The sequence below is a fragment of the Ceratotherium simum genome, chromosome 23, assembly GCF_057802395.1.
Source record: "Ceratotherium simum simum isolate JZ-2026a chromosome 23, ASM5780239v1, whole genome shotgun sequence".
NCBI classification, from domain to species: domain Eukaryota; kingdom Metazoa; phylum Chordata; class Mammalia; order Perissodactyla; family Rhinocerotidae; genus Ceratotherium; species Ceratotherium simum.
The window spans coordinates 17,881,399-17,906,934 of NC_141922.1; the positions used below are offsets into that span (position 1 = coordinate 17,881,399).

The following is a 25,536-nucleotide window of genomic DNA, read 5'->3' on the forward strand; positions in this document are numbered from 1 at the left end:
ACAGGGAAGCACTAATTTGCTTTATACAGAGTAACAATTCTGAGGGTAAAAATAAGGGATGGGCACGAGGAATTACCATGAGTAAGAAATTGACATAAACAAATATGGTAGCCTGAAAACATACATAGCTCCAATTATTGGGCTTCCTTGTATCCGTGCTCTTTGCCCTGTAACTTGTAATCTCTCACTCTGATGTGGGCTGGCCTTGTGACTTGCACTGGTCAACAGAACACAACAGAAATGACTTTTGCTAATTCTCAGCCTAGGCCTCAAGAAACCTAGTTAATTCTGCTCTTTCTCTTAGAACTCTGCCATCTCCACCATTGGAACAAGCTCAGACTAGCCTACTGGAGGATCTGACACCATGTGGAGGAGGGCCCAGTGGTCCCTGCTGAAGCCATCCTAGACCAGCCTACCACCAGCCAACACTCCAACTAGAATCAGCAAAGCTGTTACATGACCACAGACACATGAGTGATGTATCTGTGACTGTCTGGAACCAGTAAAACTATCCAACTAATCCATAGACTCATGAGCAATAATAAATGCTTATTATACCAAGCCAGTGAGTTTTGGAGTTATTTGTTACACATCAACAGCTAACTGATACAGCAAATCTCATGCAGAAGACCAGTTTGATCTGACTTTTTGTTGGGTAGTATAACAACCACCTTCTCATCGGGGCAAACACAAAGCTAAGACATCCAGCACCTTGATGAGTTCAAGAGCAGGTGAGGGACAGCTCCTGAATCTGTCTCCTGTTGCTGCTGTCATTCCTGAACTATGAGGGACAAGAGGACCCTAACTCAGGGGATTTAAGTCTAGAAGCTGGTAGAACCAGGACCCTGGCCTGCTGAAGGCTGACCAGTATCAAGAAATCAGCACTGCCATAGAGAAAGCTGAGGGGACACAGAGTTCTGTCTTCCTGCCTTAGACCTTTGGCTCTTGGTAGACGGTGATTAGGGGTGATTCTCCTCTGTTCTCCTGGAGGCTGCAGGGGTACCTGATCCATGGGAGGAGCTCAGTGAATGTGTGTTGACTGCCTGCATCAACACTGTACCTTCTCTTTGGAGGACCCGAGGGGACAGGAGTGATAGACACATCATCAAAAATCAAATCTCCTGGTCCTTCCTGGTGAGAAGGTCCCTCCTGTGGGGATTCTGCTTCATCTTGACCATCTAGAGAAGCAAAAAAGGGAAGAAAACACTGTTAAACATGACACAGAGAGGTGATCTGAGCCCCTACTCTGCGTCCAGCACTGCACCAGTCACCATAAGGGGTACAAGGAGACTATAAGACGGTCCTTGCCAGTATGAAACTTAGTGTCTAATTGGCAGAAAAGCCAGACACATACCTTAATTTTTCTAAAAGAATATGCATCTTCTGTTTACAAAAAAGAGTAGACTTCTACACATAGTATTGTAGAAAGAAAACCGGATTATGAATTTAAAGACAAGTTTTCAAGTCATGACCTTGCCACAATGGAAATTTAGATGAGTAAGTTATTCCCTCTGAGCCTCATTAGCAAAATTTAATGAGGATAAGAATCACCTGGGAAGCTGCTAAAATGAGATTCTGATTCAGTAAATCTGGGGTGGGGCCCCAAATTCTGCATTTCCAACAGCAAGGTCCCAGGTGAATCCATTCCTGCTGTCTGAGGGTAGCAAGCTGTCCTAGGTTGAATAATGTTCCTCAAAGATAATGGATCCTATTCCCTGGAACCTGTAGATGTGACCTTATTTGGAAAAAGGGTCTTTGCAGATGAGATTAAGGATTTTTGAGATGAAGAGATTATCCTGGATTATTCAAATGGGTCCTAATTGCAATCACATGCATCCTTAGAAGAGGCAGGCAGAGGGAGAAAAAAAGAATGCAATGTGACCACAAGGCAGAGACTGGACTGATGCTGCCATTACTATTTGTTGAGCAAATGAATGAATGGATGATCGTAAGATGTACCCAATAACTATTTGTTGGGTAACTAATTAATGGATGGGTTAAGGTAACTGGAATTTTAAGAAATTAAGGCATAGTTACTATGCCTCAAAATACACAGATATAAGAGCCAGAGACTTTGAGAATCTTCAAACATTTCACCCAGGAAAGCCCTAACTTCTTTTCCAAGAAGGAAAGACCTAAGTGTACTCAGTTCTGTAGACTTCATTTTGTCCGTCTCCTACAGGGCCCGCCCATGGCCAGCAGGATGGATGCTATTTACTTTCTAGGAGGAGCCTGATTCCTCTTCGCCCTGTTTGCTTTGTGGGCTGAAGACCTTAATTAGAATGAGCCTCTGAAATGCCTGTGGTTGACTGCCCTAAATCTCCGCCAGCTTGCTCCTTCCTCCGCTCACAGTCAGTCAGGGCTCCTAACTGGAGGCTGACCCATGGGGTAGGAAAACCCAGGCTCTGGTGTAAGCCTGACGCAGGCTCTGGGGCCAGCTTCTCCACTTATTAGCTGTGTGTGATTTGGGGCAAGCCACTCACCCTCTCTGAACCTCTGCTGTAAGAGAAGGACAAAGGAATCTACATTTCTGAGCCATGAATGATGTATGTCAAGTAAAAAGCAGGAGGGACTTCTTAAATGTGTCAGAAATATTATTATTTTTCATAAGATCCTTGAGGTAAGGGACTGCGTCGTATTCAATCTTGTGTCCCCAGGACCTACCGCAGTGTCAAGGACACCAGGAAAGACCCCAAAGCCTTTTCCACCCACTCTCTGATGCTTTCAATTTGACTGAATAGATAAGTATTTCTATTAAGCTTTAAGCCTCATCCCCACTTAAAATGTAAGGCCTCTCCCATCCCACTCAAGGTTAACTCTTAATCACTATTATCAACACTTCAGTATGAATGAGTTTCCACAATTTTCTATTCTAAGATTAGGTTTTACCTGTGGGCAAGGAGTGGAGTTGGGGGGGGGCATAAGGCTACAGGACACCTGCAGTGAAGGAGCCCCCCCAAATCCAAGGAGACAAGAGGGGTGAGGACAAAGCAGACCCATTGCACCATTTTGGTTTAGAAATGGTCCAGAAAGCTAGCCTTGAACTGGTTGTTGTCAGGGCCACCCAGCAGAAGTCTCCAGGGGACACCCCAGACCTGTCCATTGGAACCAATTGATCCTATCTGATTCAATAAACATGAGTGTCTACCTAATGCCAGGCCTGGCCTCTATTGGCACAGTTCACACTGTAACTCGGGGCTTTGCTCTTTTGGAGACGGAAGTAGCCCATTCTAAGGGCAGAAATTCAGACAGCCTGGATTTACACCCAAACACCATTGCTCCCTGGCTCTGTGCCTCCCACGCTCAGGGCTGGCTTCATGAGTCTGTGCAGCCCCACAAGGTCCCTGGATCAGAAGGACCTCGTCACACTTGGCTTAATGCTCCACTGTCGCCATCAGAAATTCTTAATAATTGCCTAACAACGGCTTTGCATTTTCATTTGTCACTGGGCCCTGCAAATTCTGCAGCTGGTCTTTCCCACATTTTAATGATCTCTCTGCATCTCTGTAACCTCATTTGTGAAACTGGGATGACAACACCTACTGGGAAGATGCTGGAGGGGGTAAATGAGGCAATACAGGCAGAGCCTCCCCCATAGCAGCTGCTATCCTCACTCTTATTTTCAAAGTCTCACTTGATCCTCCTGTGGCTCTGAGGTCAGCCCAGCAATCCACGTCATGCCCATTTGACAAAGGGAGAAACTGAGACTCAGAGCTGCTGAGTGACTTATTCTGGGCTACAGAGAAAATTAGAACAGAAATGGGAGCACGAGTCCTGTCACTGCCTCCTCATGGGGTCCCCTTCCATGGCCCAGCAGGTGTCCACCCCACCCGTGTTTGGCCCCATGACCAGATGACCAACGGCACTGGGGCAGACTGCCTTGGGCCTGTGCCTGTGATCGGCAGGATCTGAAGACCCAGCAGGCAGCACATTTCCCACCTCGTTCCTATGGAGAATGAACCCCATCCTCATCCAAGGAGGGGTCCCTTCTGTGAGGTCCATAGGCTCCATAGTAGCAGTCAGTTCCCCACCAAAAGCCTCACCTTGGGCAGCCTTGTTGGCCAGGACTAACCCTTTCTCTGCTTTGTTCTTCTTCTTCTTCTTCAGCTTCAACCCAAACATCCCCTTTCTGAAAAGAAGAAGAAAAACTAAACAACACAGTAGTAACTTTGAGTCATGCAGACATATTAGGAGAAAATAAACACACACACACATTGAGTTCTCCTGGAAGCCAACCAGCCTCCTCATCTACCCAGGATGCAGGTCAAAAGACAAGTGTCCGGATGACCCAATGAGCTCTCCAGACAGCTCGACTTTTGCAGAAATCATGAAAACCCCATCTGAATAGAAATCATGATGTCCACCCAAAGCCGCACTTAAAGGAGACATGATGCAAATACTAATGGCAGTAGCCAATATTTCTCCATTTCTCCTCATTCATCTGTGCCAGGCACCCAAAATGAATGACGTTGTTTAATCATCACAGCAATCCTCTCCTACCCATCTTACAGATGAGGAGGCAAGGCCCAGAGAGGGTAGGTAAGATCTCTAAGTTCACACGGCTCTGAGCATCAGAGCATCCACTGGAACCAGGTCTGCTTCATTTCAGAGTCCAGGCTCTACCCACCGGTCAGCCTGAGACTGCTGGTTACCCTGAGCAGAGTGAACACCTTGTCCAGAGCCAGGGTCCCAGACCATCTCCAAGGTCAAGAGGTCCTGGGGCTTACTGAGGTCACACTGTAAGTGCACAGCTCAGCTGACACAGGGTACGAGCCCCAAATGTCAGCTGCTATTATTATTGTTATTATTAGCCATGAGCTGGAGGTCATTTTGGGGCCTCCTTCTCATCCCAGGAAAGGGCCTCAGTCTGCTGTCTCTAACTGACATCAGGAATATTCCGGACACTCCTCCCGAGAGAATCCCTTGCTGGAGTTGAGGGCCTGAAGAGCACCTGGTTCTGTGTGGAAGGATGGAAGGTCACAGTGCAGAGGAAAGTCCTGGCCTTGAGTCAAGCAGGTGGGGTGGCCCTTGGAGCAGGAAGGAGGAGGAACAAGGAAGGAAAGGAGGAGAAGGGAGGAAAGAGCGAAGACTCAGACCCTCTCAGTGAACGTTCTGCGGTCCCAGAGCAATGGCAGAAAAGAGGCGGAAGCATGGAAGTTTTCCATGTTGCTTACATACTGAGGACTTGTGAAGGGGCGGAGTGCAGTAGCTAAGATCAGGAACTCCACCGTCAGACTGCCCGGGTCCTAATCCCAGCACTGTCTTCGTGACCTTGAACAGGTCACTCTCTAAACTTCAGGGTCCTCATGTGCAAAATGAGATAACAAATGTAAAGCATTTAGCACAGTATCTGGAACATACTGGTTGTGCAGTAAATGTTAGTTATTCTTGTTATTATTCTAGGGATAGGATTAGGACCAAGGAGTGTGAGCTACTAGGAGACAGATGTATAGTCAATTTACTTATTTACTTGTTTTCTTATTCTGTTTATATCCTGTCTTGATCCGGATGAGGAATTAAAGATCCCCCCACATTGGTGCCGTCTGAACTCATTAGACGGCATTGGGTGGGGACGTGTTCCCTGTTCCTGGAGGTGTGCAAGCAGAGGACTGAGGACTCCTGGTAAAGGATGTTGTAGAAAGGACAAACATCAGAAGTGTGGGACTGGCCTAGGGGACCTCAGAGGTCTTTTGAGACCCTGGAATGGAAAGTAGAGTGGAAAGAATGGGCTCTGGAACTAGCCAGACATGGATGGACTGGGCAAGCCACAGTATCCCTCTGAGCCTCAGTTTCCCCATGGGTATCATGGAGATAATAATAAAGTACTTACTTTACAGGACTGTTGTTAGAATAAAAGGAGGTGAAGTCAGCAAAGCACCTAGGACAGTGCCTGGTGTATAGAAAGTGCTAAAAAGGTACCCTTCTCAGAGGCGGCATCTTTTCCCCTTTGATTTACCGTCATCGTGGGATAAGAACATCATTCTAAATCTCCCAGGAATCTCGGGAGAATATACACAAGGAGTATTCCTCTTGTCTGAAATTTCTTAAAGGAAACATCCAATAATAATTCTTGCCAACTTGTTTTCAAAGGAGAGTTACCAAGCAGAGGGCCCAAGGCTAGCAGCTTCCAAACTCTGAATTGCCATTGTGGTCCCCAACTGCCTACTGCTGTGATCATTTCACAGAGGCAGAATCTGATGTTCCTGGGAACTTGGCCAATGGGCTCTGCAAACTATTTGAAAAGGCTGAGTTATTTCCATCAGCAAATAGGAAGTTGCTACTAACAAATGACAGTATCTACCAGAGGGAGCCGTAAGTTTCCTTTAGGATGCTGACATCTTCATGGCCGATGGACTCAGCTTTCTGAATCTCCCATAGGGCAGCCTGTGACTGAGGCATTGAGGCATACCCAAAGTTGCTGTCACGGGAGGGGGAAGAGAGACATCCCACCTCTTACAGTCAGGCACCTGCCCCTCTGACCAAGAGCGCTTGGCCCTGCTGTCCATGAGAGGCACCCAAGGAAGTTTAAAAGATAATGAGGTCCACAACCACTTTTAGAGATTTTCCATTGATTTGAGGAAGAAGCAGTGCTGAGAAGCCCTGGTCTAGGCACTGCTCAGACCCCTCTACAGAGTAAACCGAAGACACCTTTCAGTAGATGCCCAAAGGATTTACAACCCGCTCAGCTCTCTTGGGTGGGTTGGTGTTTGTTTCACAAATACACAAGGTTGTTTGCCTGAAACCCTGAGTCAGCGATCAAGGGCACTCCCAGTGTGACTCTCAGCATGAAAAGCCTTCTTGATGAAAATCGATTTCCCCTCCTCAGCCCCTTGACGTTCGCAGTAGAGAGAAGAGACAGCTCACCAGCCCAGAACCACTGTGCCACTGACAGACTGGGCAGCAGAGAGTGAATTGGTGACACAAGACTCAGCTCAGGGACCCGCTTGAACCCACTTGTTGGCTCTAGAATTGGGAGCTGGATGCTCAACCCAGAGAAGCATGTTTCATTCACACATGACACAAGGACATTTCTTACCCGATTCACAGCATGACGTTAAAATAGGAAACAATATTTGTAAAGTGTAAAACATGCTACAAATTATTGTTGACAAGGAAATGTGCTACAATATTGCCCGGAGTGAGTTTGAAATTTTTAAAAATGTATTGACACTCATTATGTGCCAGGAACAACATTTTACACACATTATCTCCTAGAACCCCCACAACATCCCACAAGACAGATGCCATTAGTATCCATTTATACAAACAACAGGTTGACAGGGTTTCCAGCCAATATATTGGGATCAGCCAGTGAATCAGGAAGACTTACTTGGTAAGTCTCCAGAGCAGTTGCCATCCCACACCCCTCTCCGGTTTGCCAAGGATTCCCGTATGGTCCCCTCCCACTTCACAAAAAGGATGGGGCTCTCTGGTTTAGGATCTATTGAATTTCCTCCCAGGACCACCCCAAGATAAGTGAAGAGACACACAGAAACCCCCATACCAACCTGGTCTCCTCAGGGTGAAAGCTACCATGACTCCGATATCTGTATCCAAACAATAAGAATAGTAAACAGTGCACGTGTTAGACTTGCTTCAGCATTTCTGTTCAAGGAGGCATCCATCCCTGCTGAACCACAGGGCCCACTCTGCCAGGGAGGCAGCCAGGCTGGCACAGAGAAAGAGGAGCTGGACAATCGGAGTTTGGGACTCATCTATACCACTTTCTAACTATGTCACTGGGGCTGACCATGGGACATCTATGAGCTCCAGGCTCCTCTTCTTCAGGAAGCATTAATAAAGTTAACTCTGCTCTTCTCATGGTGATGTTATGTATATGACCTCACTGAGCCCTCATGCTGAACTATGAAGAGCTGTACAAATAGCTAATTTTATGTCATGTCCACGGCTCAGTGGTGCCAAGATTAGGAAATGGCTCGCAGCCAGAGTCTCCATGTGGTTTTCCACCTGTGCCACAAGATTCCCCTTCTGGAATCACCTTTTCTACCTTCAGTGTGGAAAAGAAGAAGCTCAGGTTGAGCGGTCAAACATCAAGTTAATTGTGTCAAAGGGTGTGACCAGTCCTGGCCCCTGCTGCTCTCCTCCCAGCCCTAGAAGACACAGGATGCAGATTGCCTGTGCACCTCACCCTCCAGACCCAAAGTCATAACACCCGGTATGGAAAAAAATAACAACTTTGACTCGTTTCTGAATTTATTTATATGAAAACTTTTATAAACTCTAAAAAATATATTTAGCTCTATATTTAATAAAATTCCTTTATCCAAAGAATAAATTTCATGTAATCAGGTCTATCTTAAAAACAAAACAAAACCAAGCTTTACCACCATCTTTATCCAAAGATCCTTGGGTAAATTCCCAGTTGCCTGCTGGGAAATACCGTCTTGGGCATATCCCATGTGTGTACTCACCCTACTTCTAAGACTGGGGTATATTCATTAATGGCAAACCACCAAATGTAGAAACAGCTGTAACGTGGGTTTTGACAGAAGATTGTTAAAATATAAATCCATGTGACATCCTGCCTTGTCAAGACTCCAAAACTTTTCTTCCTCTCTCCCCATGATCTTCCTATCACAACTTACCTGTTCGACATCCTATTTCTTTAGGGTAATGATGCTGAAATTTCACGGCACATCAGATTCATATGGAGGAGCTTTCTAAAACTGTTCCCCACACTGTGGCCAGAGTCCATCCCAGACAGTCTGATTTCATTGTCAGCGGTGGGGCCAAGGCTCAGCAGTTTTTGAAGTTCCCCAGGTGATTCTAATGCACAGCAGTGTTACTAACATCCGTGTTAAGTAATCAGTGCCAGTGAGCTGTCCTCTCAAAGAGAAGGTTTACATTTTTTAAAGGAAGTTCAAAAGATAATTTTTTAATCAAAAGGAACATTGAAATTTAGGATATTTTAGAGTACTTGGTGGATATATTTGAGTAGGCTGGAGTTTATCGTTCATCCCCCACTCCTCTTCCATTAAACCCGCATCCTAGCAATTAGCCCACAGAATTGGTTGCCTTCTCTATTTATGCACAGGATGAGCCCAATCTTGGAGGAACTGAGTCCTTCAGTTTGAGAGAGAAGGATCAGTCCTCTATTGGGTCCAAAGTGGCCCAGGCAATGGCCTGAATGGATGGGGCATTGACACCCAATCTCCTGGGAACTGGTTTGCTCTTGCCTACTGAAATTTGAAATCTCCCACCTCATTGTGGTAAGTGGATGTTTCTCTGTTAGTTCTTCATTTTGTACATTCCAGCCCCATCAGCTATCATAATGAGATTCAATTTTTTTTTAATTTTTTTAATTTTTATTTATTTATTTATTTATTTTTCCCCCAAAGCCCCAGTAGATAGTTGTATGTCATAGTTGCACATCCTTCTAGTCGCTGCACATGGGATGCGGCCTCAGCATGGCCAGAGAAGCGGTGCGTTGGTGCGAGCCCGGGATCCGAACCCGGGCCGCCAGCATCGGAGCGCACGCACTTAACCGCTAAGCCACAGGGCCGGCCCTCATAATGAGATTCAAACGTCACCAACTCAACAGACCATCATTGAGAACTTTGATATTTCATCTGCAAGAATCAGCTGAGTCTAGGAAATGCACCTCCAAGGATGCTAATGAGTCCCTCTTCCTGTGGTTTCTCTGAACCAAGGATGACTCAGGAATAATTCTGAGCCACATCGTGTAGAGCCAGCCCAGGTTAAGCCAGCCTCTGACAGCCCTTCAGAGATCTTTGCTAAATGTCCAAGGGCAAGGTGGTAGGAGGGTGCTGCTGTAGGTCTGCCCCAGGAAAATGGAGGCTTTGTCCTCGCATCCATCTCGCCTACCCTGCAGCACACTGACAGTGCCCACTATTAATGCCATCTTCCAAGGGTTGGGGGAGCCTTTTTCAACCTGTGGCCACTGGCCTCCATCCTCTCCTGCTCCTCTTCTTCTACAGCTAAGATTAGCACATGACTGGGTTGGTCAGAATGCAAGGAAAACAGAGAAACAAATTTTGGCAGATTGTGCCAATGACTCAATACAGTTGGGGCTGCTGGATCCTCCCCAGCCCCAAACTTTCTCTTGCCTTAAGAAAACATTCATTTTTCCTATTTCATCCTCTTTATATTCAGGTTAATCAGAGCCCTGATTCCTGTTCTCCTAAAGACAAAAGAATCAACTTCTAAGCCAAAATTAGACACGAGCAGCATCCCAACATTTTGAACAAGCAGCTCTCTCTCCCTATGTTCCAACTTAAATGAGTCTTCAAATTCCCACCCTTTTTAGGCTTTCTGCTTTTCTTTACTCCCTAAACTTTCCTCCTCCCATATATTCCTTGATTATCTTTTGGCAGAATGATAAGAGTATGGCATCCATTGGCTGACATTCCTGTCTTGGGTAGGGTTAAGGGCCAAGGCTCCTATTCCCACGTGGTGTTCCCTTCTCTGGCTCTACCTTCCTACAGAACATTTGGATTCTACTTTCTGCCCCTGCTGCCAAGTGGAAGGCAGTCACTGAGCGAGGGCTTCTCTCCCTGCAGCTGGGTGGGTGAGTTCATCTGATTCAGTCTGGACTCCAACCCATACAGCTTCCTCCAATCTAGCTTTACCAGCAATAAAGGTGATATTTTGATCCCTATTTGATGCCTAGGTCTATTTCTCAGTGGGCTTTGAACATAATGGGAAAAGAAAAGGGTATAGTTATAACCTCAGGGACAATAATAGACTGACGTTTAACAGATATTGTTACAAGTGAGAATCATTAAGCTCCATAATGGGTAGAGGGTCTATGAAATTCCTTCTGAACCTTATTTTTTGGTGTCCTGGACATTGAGGACAGGAGAATGGGTGCTGTATTACATTAAATAACTACCTCTGTTGCAGGATTCTCAGAGCCTGTAATATGCTGCTATTCATTGTGACTCTCCAAGAGGGTAATACGGTATTCAGATTTTTCTAAAAGAATTTGACTACACCTTTATCACAAAACATCTAATAATATCTTAAAGAACGCTATTTGGGACACCTAGAGAAAGAGAATCTTGGCATCTTTTAGGGTTCTTTTCTCTTTTAAAACTTTTATGAGCTGAGCAGTGATTAAGTAAAAACCGTTGAGGAAATAGAGAAGCCAGGACGTGTCTCCCATGCGTTCCCTCCTCTACATCCACACTGCTCCCGTTCTAGTTCAGTACTGAGTGGCCTTTCTGCTTCCATTCTCTCTCTTTCCTGCAAACTAGTCTCCATTCTGCAGCCACATTTGCAAACTAGAAGAGCAGAGAACTTCCTTAATATGATAAAGAATATCTACAAAATCCCTAGGGTTAACATCACACCAATAGTTAATATCGAAATATTTCTCCCTAAGATTAACAAAAATGAGACAAGGATGCTCACTATCCCTCCTTCTGTTCAGCACTGTACTTGAGGCCCTTACCATTTCAACAAAGTTTGACTATTTGAATTAATAAGTGAATTTAGCAGGATATCCAGAAACAAAGTCAATATACAGAAATCACTTGTACCTCTTCATACCCAAAACAAAGAATCATAAACAAAAATTGCAAATAAAAGTTATTATAATAGCATCGAAAATTCAAAAACTTAGGAATCAGTGTAAGAAATTGACCTCTACACTGGAAATTACAAAATAAGATAAATTGAGGGATATTCCGTGCTCACCGATTGGAAAATGCAATATTGGAAAGATGTCACACTTCCCCAACTTGATTTGGACATTATTATTTACTATATCCACTTTGTGAAAGTTTTCAAGCTCTACATTTATGATTTGTGTATTTTTTTTTTGTATATATGTCATGCTTCAACAAAACGTTTAATTTTTTAAAAGCATAGATTTGGGGATCCGAAGTCCTGGCTTTGAGTATCAGCTCAGCCACCCGCTAATTGTGTAACCTTGAGCATATCCTTAACCTTTCTGTGCCTCAGTTTCTTCATCTGTAAAATGGAGGATAAATTATGCCTCTTTTACAGGGCTGTCATGAACATCAAATGAGATATAAGATGCAACATTCTGTTTGTAAACACTAAAGTGTTATATCCTACACATGTTAATTAAATTAAGAAACAGAATCAACATTCTATGAAAGTCCCTTATGGCTCTCCACAATATAGCCTCAGCCCACCAATCCAGCACTTGACACCCCCAAACTCTGTACTCCAGCCTAACGGACAGCTCCTCTTGAATTCATCACACTGTGTGGCCCATGAACCATTTCTCACTCCAGGGCTTCTACTGAAGGTGACTTCTCCCATCTCACCTATCAACACCCAAATCTATCTTCTAGGCCCAACTCAGTTATCTCCTTTTATGTGATGGGTTCTCCAGTTTTGCAAGGAGGAACAAGTCACTCATTCCTCTGGAATCTGCTAGCACTTTGTTCTTTTCTTTATCATAGCATTTATCACGTGGATCATAACAGTTACTTGAAAAATATCATTCTTCTTTATTAGATGCCGGGCTTTTGAAGGCAGTAATCATGGCTAGTTTATGACTGTCCCTGTAGTATCTAGCACAATGCCTGGCACATAGCAGAGCTCAATGACTATGGAACACATGAATAGGCAGATGGACAGATAGAGCATACATATAGAAAGCTCCACAAGAATTCACTGGAACTTCTTTGGATCTCTTCACAAATGTATCACATCAGACAGAAAGGAGTTAAGGCCAGCCCAAGACTGACAGCGTAATCAGAGAAGAGAATAATCTAAAATGTTATTTGCTAAGCCTTGCCCTATTATTCACCTTGAAGCTGGGGAGAAAAAGGGAATTATTCACTCTGGGGTCTGATAAACCACTTGTACTCTTTTACATGGTGCACCAGCTCTGGCTGCAACCCAGACTTGGTCTCCATTCATTTCTTAAAACTGCTCTCTTTTCGAATGCATCCTCCCTTTTCTTTCTCTTTGTCATGTCTAAATGTCTTTTATTGGTTGGTTATTTCTCTACCACCAGTCCCTTAGGTGGTGATTCATCAAAAACTTATGAGGCTTTTTGTGTTCCAAGCACTGTGCCGGGCCCTGGTATACAAAGATAAATCCATCAGGGTCCTAAGCCTCAGAGGCACTCACAGAGTGGTTGGGAATACAGATGCCTGTGTTGTTATAAGCACAGTATGAGCAGTGCTATCACGGGTAGGTACCAAGTGCGTTTGGAGAATGGGAGGAAGAATGACTTACATGGAGCCAAGAAGAGTCAAGGAAGGCATTCAGAGCAGGTGACACTCTAGTTTTGTCTTAAAAGAGGAACGAGATCCCAGGAAGTAGAGAAGAGATGGATGGAAAGGATGAATGTGTATTGAATACCTACTATGTGTCAGATTCCTTTACATGTGATAATTCATTGAAAGACCACAACAACCTTGAGACGAGTCAATGTTCGTCTCTGTTTAAAGAGGAGAAACCTGGGGCCGGCCCTGTGGCGTAGCGGTTAAGTGTGTGCACTCCGCTGCTGGTGGCCTGGGTTTAGATCCCGGGCGCGCACCAATGCACCGCTTGTCAGGCCATGCTGTGGCTGAGTCCCATATAAAGTGGAGGAAGATAGGCACAGATGTTAGCCCAGGGCCAGTCTTCCTCAGCAAAACGAGGAGGATTGGCATGGATATTAGCTCAGGGCTGATCTTCCTCACAAGAAAAAAAAAAAAGATTTTCAAAAAAATAAAAATAAAGTGGAGAAACCAACTTGGAGAGGTTAGGCCATGCTACGGACCCCAAATCCGTATGTCGAAGCCCTATCCCCAGTGTGATGGTATTTGGAGGTGGAACCTTTGGGAGGTAATTGGGTTTGGATGAGATCGTGGAGATGGAGCCCCCATAATGGGATTGGTGCCTTTATAAGAGAATGAACGGACTGGAGCTCTCTCTCTGGCCACGTGAGGATATAGTGAGAAGGCAGCTGTCTACAAGCCAGAAAGTGGGTCCTCACCAGACAGCAGATCTTCCAGAACCTTGTTCTTGGACTTCCCAGATCCCAGAACTGTGAGAAATAAATGTCTATTGTTTAAACCATCCAATCTATGGTACCTTGTTATAGCAACCCGAACTGACTAAAACAGGCCAGTTGTCCAAAGTCACGGTAAATAGCAGACACAGGCAGGGTTCAGACTAGGCAAGCCATACAAGGAGTACAGTATATACAGAGATGCCTCAAGGAATCTCTCTCTGAACACCTGGAGAAGCAGCAGGACAATGAGGAGGAGGAGGAAGAGGAGGAAGAGAAGGATCAGAGACATCCCTTCTCTTTAGCTGGCTCTTAGTCAATCTCTGTTTCAGTTCCTTTGACTGGTCCTCAGCTCTCTATACCTCAGAATAGTATCTCATGCCTGCCTTCAATAGTATCCAGTCCATAAATCATACTAAAGCCTTCTGTTTTATTAACCACTTACAAACCAGCATTCCAAGCCCATCCCTCTACATTCATAGTATAAGACCTTTCTTCAGGTCTTTCCAAGAATTAACATATCTCAATGAACCTCCTATCAAGAGGTATAAAGTCAGATCTGAGAGAAGAACCCCTCTGGCTGCAATAGTAGATGCCCTGGTGAATACTCCAGTGGGTAGTCTCTTCTAATCTGTCTGGTTTCTCTGAGATTCTAAAACAGAACAACAAATACACTACATTGTAAAAATTCCTGCATTCTGCCTAATCCTCTGGAAATTCATAGCAACTCAGAGCTAGAAGAGTTCTTAGTCATCCATCCCTTGATCTGATGTTTGAATTCCTTTACACCCAACTCCATTAACTTCAACCTACTATATTGCTTGAATTTCTCTAGGGATGAGGAAGTCACTGTCTTCCTAACTACCCAACTATTTTAGTCACAGTTTTTTTCAAAATGTATAGGCGTTCAAGTGTAACTTCGGTTGGATGTTTGACACTCAATCAAGAGAAAGCTCTAACGTTTCAGTAGCTACCTGAAGTTGTAAGAGGATAAAATAGAGGACGTTTCTTCAGCAAAAGGTTGACAATGGGAAGTAGAGGGACCCAAAGACTTAGAGCAGCAGCAGGTGACAGGCTTGGAAGGGGCTCAGGGAACCTCGGAGTTGGCAGCATTCCAAATGTCACTTGGCTCTGTTCTGGAAGGTCTCTGCCACGCAGTGCTATGCTCAGGCAGGATGTCCACATGGGTCTGCAGCCATTCTTTTCTCCTCCCCACAGGCCCCGGAGAACACCCTTCTACTGGCCAGCCCCTGAGATGGCATTTTAAAATATTCCTCTCTCGAATATTTTAGAGTTTTAGAGTTCTAGAAGGAGGGAACAGCAAGTGTGAGGGCCTAGAGACAAAAGTGGATGCAGTATTAAAACATGCCCCTCTCTGCACGCCTGGAGCAAAGAGTGGAGGGAAGGAGAGGAGAGCAATGAGGCCTAAGAGCAATGGGAGCCACTAAAGGGTTCAGCAGGGCGTGTCGTTGTCTCCCTGTCTAGGCCATCTGATCGTCTCCTCTCTACAACCCTACCACTCCCAATCAACAGTCACACGCTGGACCAGGTGCTTGTAGTTGTGGCTGGGTACTCAGCCAGGTGAAACGTTACTAAGCTGCCAGTTATAAGTTGCCAGTTGCTTCTCTAACTAGATGGGTCCACTATGGCCCCCCATAGCAGATCCTCTTCAAGGATCCATGGCTCAACCAGTACCTCTTAGTTCTACAGCTATAAGGTGAGGAGGTCTCAGAGGAAGAGGCTCTTTTTTGTGTCTTGACCAAGAGTCCACCTCCACATGCCCTTGTGTCCTTCGATTTCAGCGGCTGCATGGGATGAATAGGCAAATTTGCATGGGGGCTTGGGAATTACCTGGAGGAAAGGAATGGAGACCCTTTTGAGGCCCAATGTTATTAGAAATATTCTGATGGATTATGTTTGTCTCTGACTAAGATTCAGTGGCTGGAAAGAAAAGCAAGAACCCCAGGGTGGTGGGGGTGGTGGCAGAGGGGAATTCACCTTGAGGATAAATGAGTCTGGATTGGTGACCATTGCCCAATACCAAGACTGAATGGCAATGGGGAAGTCAGCAGCTGGTCCAGGTTGTGGCTGAGGCTGGAAGCCTCTCCCGACTGGATGGCCTTGGTACTGAAATGGCTGAGCATCTAAGTACAAACCAGAGTGTTGCAGCCTAAGGAAGCCCTGGGACCATCTTTTATCAAAGAAGGACTCCTTTTCATTAGGAATGTAATTTGGAGTGACAGGAGCAAAATCTGTGGCTACAAACAGGCTGATCTTGTCTCTCTGTCTAGCATTTAAAAGCAAAACTGCTCCTTGTGCTTCCAGGGAAATTTAAGAGTGAGAAGGCATATCTTCACAAAAGACAAGCTGAGCATCCTTCTAACTTGCTTAAGCAATTGGAATGGTAAAAGGCCATGTGATTTATCTGTGCCCTAAGCTAGCGAAGAGGTCATCCCCTCACATATTGCTTATGTGTATGTCTCTCCTCCCCACTAGGCAAGGTGTGGGATGTACTTTAGTGCTCTGTGCATACTAGGCATTCAAGACAAATTTATTTAACAAAATAAATAAAACTCTGTCAACTGAGCAGCCAGCCTTTGTCTCATAGCCTCCAGTGATGAGGAGCTCACTATCTCACAACTCCACAGACTGATGACCACAAATACTCCCCAAACATACAACAAAGAGGAAATGAGAATTGTTATTAGCTCCTCCTAGACAAAATAGCTCAGAGTGAATCATAACAGGACTATGAGATTTCGGTCAAGAAGAGATGAAATAATAAAGTCATTTCCACATCTATTTTTGGGCAGAATGACTAGAGAAAAGAGGCTGAGAAAAGGAGGGGCTGGGAAAAGAATTCTAGATATTTGGTGGGATGGATTGTCGATGATCTTAAGCCCATGTGTCTACCGAAGGGTTCGGGGGTGGCAGGAAGTGAGGGAAGACCACGGAGGTGACGAGGTGGCTCAATCTGCCCCCCACCTTTGCTCCCACCTCTTCAATCTGAGGGGAACAATTTTTATCTGTTTTATATATTAAGGAGTTCAGATAATGTACAAATAGACTTAAGTTTTTAAGTTTGAACCTCACTAATCAAGACCAACCTACTCATTCAAAAAATAAGGAAACTGAGATCCAGAAAAAAAATAGGAACCAATCAAGGTCATATATATTTTTATTGAAATTGCTAGGACTTCTAGATGTCCATTTATCCTGTGCTTACCCTCCAGGAGTTCTAAGAGCTCAACAAACATGGACACCACAACACTTCCTCTCCCAACCCAGGCCAGGCTAACTCTGCTAACAGATACACCTTGAATCTCATTCATTCAAAAATGCACTTTTTCCTTCAACAGAACTTTACTTCAGAACTCCTGTGTATTACACAAAATGCTTCAAGGATTAATATGATAGTCTAATTACTTTCCTCTGTATACTTAAAGAAAGAAAAATGAAAGGAAATTCACATCTGTTAAAAGCAAAAGCAGTTCAACACTGAAAATGAAAGCCTATGGTATTTCAAATATGACCTGCAAACGATCTTATCTCCTTCACTTCTTTGAGTCCAACGGTTTCCGCAACCAAGAGCAGGGAAAATCTACTTCACTCAAGATGATTCGTTTCAAGAGTAAGAACTTTAATTAGTGTAGTTGAGTGAAGCTCTCTAATCAGTCAAAACCTGAAATATAATGAGGCAACTCAATGCCATTACTTGAAAACAGCTTCAGTCATCCATACCCCAGACACGATCTCAGAGGAAAAAAATCCCCACCAGAAATTCATTGCTTCTGTTTTCATTTATGTCCTGCATGGAAGGAAATGAACCCGAAGGCTCATCTATCAACCCAAGCAATCAAAGAGAACTCCGAAGGCATTCTAGAGAGACTTTATAGAACAGTTTATCTCAAGGGAGCCTTTTGTGTGAGATTTACAGGGTATCAAAAACAACAGAATCCCATCCAACTGTCTCTTCCTCACTCAGCCACGATGTTCTTGAGGGCTCTGCTCAGTTTCCTTTGAAATTACTTTACAAAAGCTGGAGTTTGAGCCTCTCAGATGGGAGGAGGAAGCTCTCGCATTCCTGTCAGCTTCTCCAGGAGTAACTGTTCTTGGAGTTTCAGCCTCAGCTCAGGGGCCAAATGTGCTGAGCCCCAAACATGCAGAGGCATCCCGTCCTTTTCCTCCCAGTCCCAGCTTGGAAACACCAAAGAGAAGGGGTCCTAGGTCATGCCAATCCTGGGCCTTGAACTCAGGAAACTCTCGGTCAACGTTGTTCCACGCAAACCAGGAGGGAGGCCTCATTGATTTCCCAACTCACTATAGGAGCCAAATCAGAACTGGAGAAGCCTATGTATTGAACTAACATGTAAACACGATGCATAGTTCCCTATACCTACTTAAATCCTAATTCACACAGTGATGAATGCCACACACATAAAACAAAGACAGGGATGGAGCCAAGACCCAGGGAGGTGAATAGGGCCTACAGGTCCAATCTGTACAATGCCTTACCCTCCGCTGAGCACTCTGCCATGTATGCGACCCTACCAGAAGCCTTGTGAGGGGATGGAGACTGGTAGTATTTCCACAGCGTACTGAGTAAGACGCAGGCTCAGGTCTAACTTTGGCCTCCACAACCGTGTGGAGCATCTGTGTGACCTGGAGCAGACCCTATAACCTCTCTGTGACTCCATTTCCTCATCTGTTAAGTGGATATCAAATAATACGTACCTCACAGAGTGTCAAGGATTAAGTGAGTTTACATATGTAACGTACTTAGAACAGCTCCTAGCAAATAAAAGAAAATAGCTACTATTATTCTTATTTCAAGACAAGAAAATTGAGGCTCAGAGAGGTTAGGCAACTTGCTCAAAGTCACCTAGTTACAAACTGGCCAGACCGGGGACAGAGCTGGGTGTCCTCATGGCTAGCTGAAAGCTTTTCCTTCTAGACCACCCTGGGGTGGAACCACTACACAGTTATCCATTGTACAATGTACAATTTATTCAATATATTAATCCGTTTATTATCATTATTCAAAGTGTTCTGGGACAGTCATAATAGCCACTGTTCATTGGGCATGTAGGATGAGCCAGGCATTGGGTTAAGGTTCTACATACATTTTTTTTCATTTAATTGCCCCAACAGCCATCTGATGGAAGTGTTCAATCTCATCTACAGATGTGGAAATTGAGGTCTAAAAGGTTAAGTCACCTGCCTAAGGTCCCATCGCCGTAAGCTGCCATCCAACTCTGGCCTGTTAGACCCCCACTCTGTGCTACATCCCAAATATCAAACAGAGCCACAAGTTTTCAAGCACTTAATCAGAGTCAGGTACTGTGCAATCCTCACTTCTGACATGCTGGACACCACAGCTCAGAGAGGTTTGGGAACTTGTCTATAGCCACACAGCAGTCTCTTGCTGATGCCCAGCCTCTTTGTACTCAGGACCTCACCCATGGTGGCCCAGGTCTCTAAGAACAAGCAGAGGAGCATCCCTGTGGGTTTCCAGCAGCCCAGACTGCAGCAGAGGGTGCAGGTGGAGCTCAGCAATAAGAAACAGAGCAACGGCCTCACCTTGACCAGCGAGGGCTCCTGACCGTGCCCCGAAGCACTCGCACTCACTAACTTCTTGGACCCGAGGCAGGTCAGCAGGGAAGGAGGCGCAGGTCCAGCACTAGTCTTGGGAGGAGGAAGGCTCCTCTCTAGAATACAGCGGCCCAGTGGAGTACCAGGCACAAGGCTGCTCCATCCCGAGGGGCGGGTGCCTCCCAGGAAATGCCCTTTCTGCTTGTGTCCGCCCAGTAGCTCCCTATCTCGGTTTGAAATTCAGTGCCCTCTGCTTGGCTTGGCCACCAGAGCCCAAGACTCTGATCAACAAACACAGCAGCTCAGAGCAGGTCCTGAGACCTGCGTGTTCTATTCCAAGTCAGGCAGCCGCAGATAGACCAAGACTCAAGAGAGAATCAAAGCCCTGGGTGCTTTCTAGCCACCATCCAGCCATCAAACCTGGATTTTTAATCATTTTCACCATCCTCTACTCATTTACAGTGTTTTTACTTTAGTTGGGCCAGTTCTAGATGGCTTTACAAGTATTATCCTATTTAAGCCCCCAAACAGGCTCAGAGGTAAGTACCGTTATTGTGCCCAATGTACAGATGGCAAAACTGAGCCACAGATGGGTTGCTAAGTGCTAGGATTTGAAACAAGGCCACCTGACCTTAGAGCCTGTGCTCTCAGGCCCTCCAGCCTGCTGTCTCCACTCTGTGCCATTTCAATAGGATGTGTGGCCTGATGCTACTTCAAAGGAGTCAAGTTTATAATGGAGAAAAATGAATAAAATAAAAAGAAGGCATTTTAGTGGGTCAAATGCCTCAGAAATCACTGCCTATAGTGGGTCGAATGGTGGCCCCCCAAAAGATATATCCATATTCTGGAAACTGTGAATGTGCTCTATTTGCAAAAAAAATGTCTTTGCAGATGTAATTAAAGATCTCAGGATGAGATGATTCTGGGTTACCCAAGTGGGCCTTAAATCCAATGACAAGTGTCCTTGCAAGAAACAGAAAAGGAGAAGACACACAGAGAAGGCCATGTGAAGACAGAGGCAGAAACTGATGTGTTGCGGCCACAAGCTGAGGAACGCCTAGAGCAACTAGAAGCTGGAAGAGGCAAGGAAGTGTTCTCCCCTAGAGCCTTCAGAGGCAGCGTGGTCCTGTCAGAACCTTGATTTCAGGATTCTGGCCTCTAGAACTGTGAGAGGATGAATATCTCTTGTTTTAAGCTGCCAAGTTTGTAGTAATTTGTTATGGCAGCCCCAGGAAACTAATACACTGCCCTTTGTCACCTCCTCTTGCGCTTCTTGATGGCACCATAGGAAAGGAAAGATCGTTGGGTTTGCTCCGCGGAGCACCTTGATATTTCAGACAAGATGCTGGGCACTAAAAGGACTGAGATGAGACTCTGCCTCATGGAGAAGGCTGGGGGGTTAACACCTGTGGACCAGGCAGTGGTGTAAGAGCCTCTAGGGTACAGAACACAGAGGGAGGAAGGCAGTCCCACAGTGTGGGGCAGAGGGTTGGGGAGAAGGTTTTCCAGGTGAGGACTGAGCAGGTAAAATAGTAGTTCATGAGGCAGCCTCATTCAAGATCCCCAACTGAGCCATGATTGTCCCCAAAGAAGTGAGCCATGGCTCAAGGGTTCACAGATAGAGAGCAGGTCTCCCAGTGCATCCCATCTCCCATTTTTGTCATGGTAGATTTGATCCTAATCAGAATCCAAGATCATCAGAGATCATTGAGTCCCAACCTCACATGTTGCAGATGGGGAAAGTGATTGCTAAGAAAGTGAAGTGGTCTGAGGTGGCACAGCTAGTCATGGCACTGTTAGAGCTGGAACCTTGTCTCCTGACCCCTAATCCAGTGCCCTTTCATGGGAACCAAACCTCCTTCCTGTGTCTGATCTGTTATTCACAAAAGAAAATCCTGCAGCAACTCTAATCAGAGCTCAACAGCCCCAGAGCCCAAAGCACTCTCTAGCTAAAGCTTAACTCCCTCCTCCTAGAATTGAAGTTTATTTCTGCTTGTTTGCAGAGTGATACCACATGTGATTCAGATACAAGAACACATCATAACAACAGAAATCATCTGGCTACACAGACATTCTATAATAAATGTTGGTCGATTGCTCATGGGAAAATACCTAATGGACAACCCTGCAGCCTATCTCTCTGCTCCAGCCACACCCTCTTCCTTCAGTGACTTGACAGGAACATGCGCTTCCCTCTGGGTCTCTGCACATGCTCTTCTCTCTTCCTGGAATACACATGGCTTCACACATTTCTTTGCCTGGTTAACACTGGCCCATCCTTCAGGGGTTAAAACATCACATTTTCAGAAAGGCCTTTCCTGACCCCCCAGGCTCTAAGCTTTCAGGTTCCCTGTGCTTTTTCTTTTCATCATTTATCAGAGTTTTTAATTTGATATTTATGGGATTTTTTTCATTAGTGTTCACCTCCATCATTAGACAAATATTCCATGAGGGGAGGAACTCCGTCTAGTTGATTCACCATTGTCTCCCCAGTACCCAGCACGTGGTAGACACGTGTAATTCATTCACTGGTTCATTCTACAAACATCTATTTAACGAAATGCTGAGCTGGTGCAAAGAAATGTACAAAGAAGGAAAAAATGAAAACGCCACCCCTGAGGAGAGTAGAGCCAAATAGATGAGGTACAGTCAACTGTTTAACACATTACCCGGTTACAAACTGCCTTCACTACTTCACTCTCCCTCTTTCCTGGGCTTGCCCCTTGACCATTTTAGCCCTGACTGGTATTTCCCCCAAAGAGGGGAAGGATGAGTTGGCAAAACTCAAAGTGGTCAATAATGTAAGTGGTAAACAGCTCTGGAAAAGGAACTTCAGGACAGTGATGTTGAACAGTATTCTAGAATAAAGTTTGAGAATTGTTTTTACAATTAGCCTCAGAATTGTTTTAGAAATGCAAAAGAGAGAATATATTGAAAAGAAAGAAGGTTCTGAAACTCTCCTCCAACCCTCCCAACTCTGGGAAGAATAATACCTTTACCATGAAGTTGCTACCTTGGTTCCAGATACAAGTGTAGATCATATCTACAGAAGTCATCTCCTCCCTCCCCCACGTTTGGCCTCCTGCTGAAGGGAATACATTTCAGTGTCTACAATCATTACCCCACGTACAGCGTTAGTCATTGAGCATTTCCTTGGAGAACTCTAAAACAGTCGTTATCATGATTCAACAAACATTTACTCTGTACCTATTAGATCCCAGCACTGTGGTAGGCCTGTGGGAAATTCAGAGCAGCGATGGAAAAGAAAATGTACTGTGGTCAAGGAGCACAAGGGCATCTAGCAGCTAAGACACCTGAAAAGGCTGCAGCCACCCCAAAATAATAATCTTCTCTATTTCTAGAATGCTTCATAGATTATAAAGAGCTTTTACATGCGGCTATGTGTCACAGCAGCTGTGTGAGATAGAAAGGCTTCCCTCCCGTCTGATAAATTAACTGTTTCAGTTCCAGAAGCCTGGAATGACTTATTCAAGGTTGCGTGGCTAACAAGGGGCACGAGTGGGAATTGTAGTGCTCATGAAAATGTGCCACTCAGATCTCCAGCTGCAGGAAGCATAGTTTGACAGCCTCAGCTGCTGCACCTCTCTATCCATCACTGTGTCACACTGGGGCCACGCTGCCCGTGGGCTACTCCCAGCTAATGGGTAAGCACAGCAAGTGAACTAATTCAGGCCCCTTCCTGCAAGACTAGGGTCTCCTCCAATGGATGACTTGGGCCACAAGACTCCCTATCAACCTAAGGAAACTTTCTTGGAAGATTCTTCCTACCCAATTCCTCTTCCTTCCTGCTCTCTTTCACAGGTGTCTAACCTGCATTGTGGTCTGAAGACTCTCCTTGCTTTCTCTGGCTCCTTCTCCTTTATCCTTCCCTTTATCCAAATAAATCTGGAGCATACCACTGCCATCTTGGATTCTGCTTCTTGGAGGACCCACCCTAAGAGAACTTTAATCCAGATCTTGTCATTCACAAATGGACCTTCCACCAATAAAGTGATGCCATTTTGAAACACGTTTGGAAAATGCTGGGGTAAACTCAGTTTCACAGGATTTCTTAGATTCAAAAATATACTAACATATAATAAGACTCCTCAAAAGTACAAAAGCACCACAGAATCTAGTGGTTCCCAAACTGATTTGACAACAAAAACTTGCATTTAATTCCCCTGAATTGGAGACTAGAAAATTGAAACACTGGTTTTTCCCAGACCACAATTTGAGAAATGATGCTAAGCCCCACCCACCAACAGGTAGACACCTATCCTGTCCTTGGCATTGCTAAAGACCCTCAAAATGATGGTTTGATATTTCCTTCTCTTGCTATGCTCAAATGGATGTGTGATAATATTGCCAAAAGCAGGCCAAAAAAGCAAGTGACCCAGGCAACGCTCAAACAATGTCATCTTTCCTGGAAGAATAGGAAATTAATTATCCTTTATATTAAAGGGTTGTTCGTATTTTTAGAAAATGGTTTGATTTTGAATATTTAAAATAGGCTCATCTTCAAGAGACAGGTAAACTGAACTTTTAAACATCAACAATGGAATGGATTCTGAATTGTCTACAGTTTTTAAAACCAGTAGGTTGGGCATTACTCGGTTGCACTCAAAGTCAAAAGTCGGTGACTGGACCTCAACTCCTCTTCATGATTCAACACTTGAATGAAAAGGGAATAAATCCAGTGATGTAAATTGTTCCACCGCTTCTCTGTAAGTTTCCTGGAGATGCAAAAGCTCAGCACGTTTGAAGCTTAGTGAGAAAATGCATCTCTATGTACCAAGGAGGCGTTCCTTGTGTAAACAGTTAGACGAGAGTCATCTGAAGAGCAAACAAGGGTCACTTTAGGGACAAGAGACCTAAGATGAGTCTACGTGGGAGTCAGTCTTCTTGAACTCCACAGGTTTTCCTTCTCTCTCTCCTTGAGAAGTACAGCAATGAAAAGAAGATGTTCTTGGTAAGATGGAACGGGGAAACTAATTGCCTTATATCACCCACTATGTAATAAGCACACTCTGCAGCAGGCACTTTACAAATTTCATAATCTTGGAGGTAGGTAGGACTACTATCCCCATTCCTCTTTTTTTTTTTTTTTTAGTAAGGAAGATTTGCCCTGAGTTAACATTCATTGTCAATCCTCTTCTTTTTGCTGAGGAAGAATGGCCCTGGGTTAACATTCGTTGTCAATCCTCTTCTTTTTGCTGAGGAAGACTGGCCCTAGGCTAACATCTGTGCCCATCTTCCTCTACTTTATATGTGGGACATCTGCCACAGCATGGCTTGATGAGCGGTGCATAGGTCCGCGCCTGGGATCCGAACCTGCAAACCCCAGGCCACCAAAGCAGAGCATACGAACTCAACCACTACGGCACCGGGCAGGCCCCATCATTTCTTTTTAGGTGAAGAAATAGAGGCCTAGAGCAGTACAGTTCCTGGCACAAGATCATAGAGGTTGCAAGTGACATTCATTAACATCCCTTAGTATTCCATTTGATCCTGTCACCTACAATCCCTTGACTCTTTTTCGCTTTCCTATACTTCTCTCTATATTGCAAATTTTCAACAAGACCCATAAATTACTTTGAAATCAGAAAAAAATTTTTCTAAAATAGGAAAAAAAGTGAAGCAAGTTTATTATTACTAAATATTTGCTGAAAAGCAGATATATCAGTCTTGTATTACTGACCAGTTATCTGTATTAGACCACGAGCACACACAAAAGAACCAGCAAGAATTAAGTTCCTTTCCCAATGTTGCTAGTATTCTAGATGGGAAAATAAAAAGCATTAATAAAGCTACATGATCTGTATATAAAATTTATATATATTTATTATAATCATTTAAATAATTGCAATAGATTGTAACTGCCTCCTATCTTTTCCCCAACTTGGGTGTCAAGGACACTGTGAGCATTTGGTGGCCTCTGCTCATCCCTGTGCTTTCCCTGGATTGGAAAGACAAGGGCTGAG

The 25,536-nt window shown here is 44.7% G+C and overlaps 1 protein-coding gene across 1 annotated transcript in view; it reads right to left on the minus strand.

Moving 5' to 3' along the window:
- FER1L6 (fer-1 like family member 6) overlaps window positions 1-7,568 on the minus strand; it is a 116,317-nt gene extending 108,749 nt beyond the window's left edge. The window contains exons 1-3 of the mRNA XM_004431086.3: window positions 7,509-7,568; window positions 4,044-4,129; window positions 1,061-1,178 (exon numbers count right to left, since the gene is read on the minus strand). Coding sequence (XP_004431143.1) covers window positions 1,061-1,178; window positions 4,044-4,122 — 197 coding nt within the window. The 5' untranslated portion in view covers window positions 4,123-4,129; window positions 7,509-7,568. The remainder of the gene's footprint in view (window positions 1-1,060; window positions 1,179-4,043; window positions 4,130-7,508) is intronic.
- Window positions 7,569-25,536: the final 17,968 nt, after the last annotated feature.